Raw genomic sequence first — 4,739 nt, 5'->3', positions numbered from 1 at the left:
CAAAATTAAATAATGATTTCTCCTCTAATTGGTATCACATGCCATACTGCAGCCTTTTCCTCTTAACTAATCACAAAAAGAGATAGAAGATTTAAAATTTAATTTAAAATAAGTTTAATATTGAACTCACGGTATATTATATGATTCAAATTTATGTTATTTGGACTCTCCAATAATAATGTTGGATCCTCCAGAAAATATATTATTCTTAAAAAATTCGTCACACATTCAATGACATTCGTGAAAATTGTGAATAACATAGGCTCAATCTTATATTTTTTAAAACCTTAATAGTTTTGAAGCGAGTCTAGCACAACCACAAGTAGGGTTAGGTGCTTTTGCAAGTCTAGGGGATGAAAATATGATAAACTCAGCCAAAATATGAGACCAAATGACAAGACGTGCACAATCCTATTATATTCGAGTTTAAATTTACTATTTACACTTATAAACTTACATTTTACATTAAAAATACTGAATTCAGATGAATTCGTATATAAATTATCCACCACCCCGTTTCAAATATCCCCATCTTCTCATCTGTGCTCACTGCTCACTCTACATTACCCAACTCCAAAAAAACCATGACAAGAAAGAAAAGAAAAGAGTAGTAGTATAACAAGTGACATACAAAAAGTGAAAAAAGCCGAAGTAACAGACCCCTCTGTTTCACCCTGCTAACAGATACAAAAAGCAGAAATAAAACAAACACTAGTAATACTAACAGCCTAGCTAGCTAGCTCATATATCAACCAAACTACTCATCACTCACTCATCATTTTCTCTAGCCAATTTTCTGAACCAAACCCAGAAAAGTGACCCCCAAAAAAATGTGCTATGTGGGTAAAGCAACCAAGATCTTCATATTCATTGTCACTGTTCTAGTAGTTACTGGTCTTATCTTGGGATTTGGTTTACTAAGGCATCACAATCAAAAGACAGATAACCAATGTTCTGGTAATTCTTGCGACCAAAATCAGTATCAAAGCCCTATAATTTACCCACCACCTACCTCCACTAACACCAATACCCCAATTTCACCATTGCCAATTTCAGTTCCTTCACAGCCTAATACTCCAAATCCTACCCCACCCCCACCAGATGAAACACCTAATTTAGCACCACCGCCTCCAGATACAGTGGTTTCCTCACCGCCGGCGGTACCGCCACCGCCGCCAGTGCTCTCATTAGCTCCGCCACCGACATTGAGTCCTCCGGGTCCAGTTACAGTGTCGCCAGGTCCAGTACAATCTTAGTTTTTTTTCTGATCTGATGATGTTTTTACCCTAAATTTCGATTAACATTTTAGTGTTTTGTATAGACAAACTGGGATATCGTTGTAGTTGTAGTTACTGGTGATTGGTAGCAGGTTTTTTTTTGTCAGATTATTTGTACTCGCATTACAATTTTAGTTTCGTGAATCTGATTCTTAATTTTCTGCTAAGCCACTGAACATTTTTCGAGTAATCTTAGTAGCGCAATTGCATAGTTACTTGATTACTTGGATTTTTATTTTATTGGCGGCTTCAATTTTCCCTTTCACCACCATTGAACATTTTTCTTTATCTTTCAATATGTTGAAACAGAGATTGTCATTTTCTTATTAGGATTGGGGAAAAAAGAGAGTTTTTTTTTGGCGGGGGGGGGGGGGGGGATAAGTCACACAGTCCAACAAGGGGGATTACACTTATTTATTTTTATGAATGGAATGAACTTGGGGTTTGCTTTGGTTCTTCTTCATTCGATAACTTCGCTAAATTATTGTAGAATTACGTGGAACTATATTAACTATATTTTAATGATCAACCACAAAATATTAGTAGCTCAGTTGTATCAACTAGGCAATTTCACCTTATTGCGAGCGATTTGATTTCCATCTTCTTATAATTGAATATCCTGTTTTTTAAAAATTCACAAAAAGAAAATAATAATCAAGTAGTTTTGTGTGGATGATCTTTATTTTGACTAATAATAATGATAATCAAGAAGAATTAGAAGTCAATCTCATTATTAATCAAATTAATTAGAGGAGCAAATGGGTCGTAATAATCAAAAACAAAAGGATGATATGGTTCATGCCTTCATGAATAATTGTACTCCAAAGAAATTTTAGAAAAGAAAGAGTGGGGTGAAGATGAAGATGTATTTCTTTTTTTCTTTTTCCTTTTTGGTTTAAGACGAGGATGTATTTCGCTCCAAAAATAAAACCCAAAAAAAAAAAAAAAAAAAAAAAGATTTAGAGAAAAAAAGGGAAAAATCAAAATAAGGTGCGTTGGTTGATGGTCCTTCTATTGGATTTAAGTACAAACAGTTGAAAGCCGAAGTAGAGAATCCAATGAAAATGTCTTCTATTCAAATTAGAGGTGTTAAACCGGCCGGGTCGGCCCTTTCATTTTAAACGGGTTGCGGGTTGGTTAAGGGCCGGGTTTGATGTTAACCGGGCCAGGTCAAACAGTAAAAAAATTAAAACCCATCCTAACCCGGCCCACTTAATTCAACCCGGTCAAACCCACCAAAACCCGGTTAAACTCGATTAAAAACCGATCAAATCCGTTTAAAAAATCCAATATACACTCCAATATACACTATATACACTCCAATATACAATATATATTTTTAAAAAAATATATAAACAATTACACATATATACATACCATTCAATATATAATTATATATGACTATACATACTACTTTAAATAAAACATATGCTATAATAGTATAATATATATATATATACACACTACAATATATATATATATATACTAATTTATAAAACATATACACATGTATACGTTAAATATATACTACTTTAGAAGATACATACACATATATATGCACCATTCAATATATATGTACTACTTTAAATAAAATATATACTACAATATACATATATATATATACAACAATATGTATATATATATAGTTACATACTAATTTATAAAACATATACACTTGTATACTTTAAAGATATACGTCTATAGAAGATATATACACATATATACGCACCATTCAATATATATGTACTACTTTAAAAAAAGTATATACTACAATATATATACTAATTTATAAAACATAAAGTAATGTATACATTAAATATACACGTCTATAGAAGATCTATTCACATATATACACTCTATTCTATGTATATGTAATACTTTAAATCAAATATACTATAATATATATACATTACAATATATATTTGAATAGTTATATACTAATTTATGAAACATATACACATGTATACGCTAAATATACATGTCTATAGAAGATCTATTCACATATATACACTCTATTCTATGTATACGCACCATTCAATGTATATATACTACTACTTATAAAATATACTACATTATATATACATTACAATAGATATAGATATACTTATATACTAATTTATAAAACATATACACATGTATACATTAAATATACACTTCTATTGAAGATATATATACGTGTATACGCACCATTCAATGTATATATACTACTACTTATAAAATATACTACATTATATATACATTACAATATATATAGATATACTTATATACTAATTTATAAAACATATACACATGTATACATTAAATATACACTTCTATAGAAGATATATGCACAAATATACAAAACATATGCTACTTAATATAATAAATTAATAATATTTGGTAGTAAATTAATAATATATTAGAAGTAAGTTTTTAATTTAAAGTAGAAAACTAGAAATTCAATTTAAAATTTTAAATCGTTAAATAAAAAAAAATAAAAAATAAGGACTAAAGAGTGATTGAATTTGGAGAATTTTATTGATTGCAAAATGATCCAAAATTTATAATTTAAATGAAAGAAAAATCTATAAATTATGCATCATTTTTTCCAACTCATTCATGTTAATATTAATGGGAACTTGCATAGGATAGTCGAAGTCAACGGGGGCAAAATCATGCATTGGGCTTGATTCTGCTGAGTTCTTCAGTGAAGTCATAATTTCTTCAAGTTTCAGCTCGTCGCTCGGCTCCGGTTCCATTTCTTGGTTTCTTCTTTCCACTCTAATCCAATCTCTGAGGCAAACTAGAACATTCATTGCATTGCTTCCCAATGAGTGTCAGTTGTCTCCAAGCTGCTGTCGTCCCTGACTAAAGGCGCTCTCTGATGTAACTGTTGACATTGGAATATTCAAGATATCTCTAACTAATCTTGAAAGCACAGGATATTGTGATTCATTACTCCTCCACCAATCCAACGTGTTGATCCGTCGTCTGCAATCCTCTGGTGCCGTCCGAAGATAATATTTCAGCTCTTCCCGATAAGTTGATGTGTAAGTTCTCTCATCAACACTGTTCCAACAATTTAAATCATAAAACGAATTAGAAAAACCACTATGTGCCGGCCTTTTGGAAGATGATGACTCCTCGGGAGGATGAAGAGCGACAGTTGGAGTGATATTTGTAGGTACAGCTAAATCAAATAAATCAGCATAGTGATTATATAATTTTTCTATGTAATCCTTTGCATCAGCTGTAGCCGTCCACAAATCAGGTTATACTTGTTCAGAATCATGGTTAGTATTTATTTCTAAGTTAGTATAAATAAGAGTATTAAAGTGACACATATGATTATATTTCATGCACGGATTTAGCATAGCACCAACTAAGTAAATAGGGGGAATCAGGAAAAAATATTTTTTAAATTTCGTAAACATGGCGCCAACAGCTTCTTTATGACCTTCTTTATTTTTATATTCTTTGAGC

At 31.1% G+C, this 4,739-nt stretch overlaps 1 protein-coding gene across 1 annotated transcript; it reads left to right on the top strand.

Moving 5' to 3' along the window:
- Positions 1–830: 830 nt before the first annotated feature.
- LOC107856219 (proline-rich receptor-like protein kinase PERK2) lies at positions 831–1,256 on the top strand. Its single transcript, XM_016701205.2, has one exon. The coding sequence runs from the start codon at positions 831–833 to the stop codon at positions 1,254–1,256; it is 426 nt and encodes a 141-aa protein (XP_016556691.2).
- Positions 1,257–4,739: the final 3,483 nt, after the last annotated feature.

This window comes from Capsicum annuum, chromosome 7, assembly GCF_002878395.1.
Source record: "Capsicum annuum cultivar UCD-10X-F1 chromosome 7, UCD10Xv1.1, whole genome shotgun sequence".
NCBI classification, from domain to species: domain Eukaryota; kingdom Viridiplantae; phylum Streptophyta; class Magnoliopsida; order Solanales; family Solanaceae; genus Capsicum; species Capsicum annuum.
The sequence above is the reverse complement of the archived record's forward strand: the minus strand, read 5'-3'. Positions and strand labels throughout refer to the sequence as shown.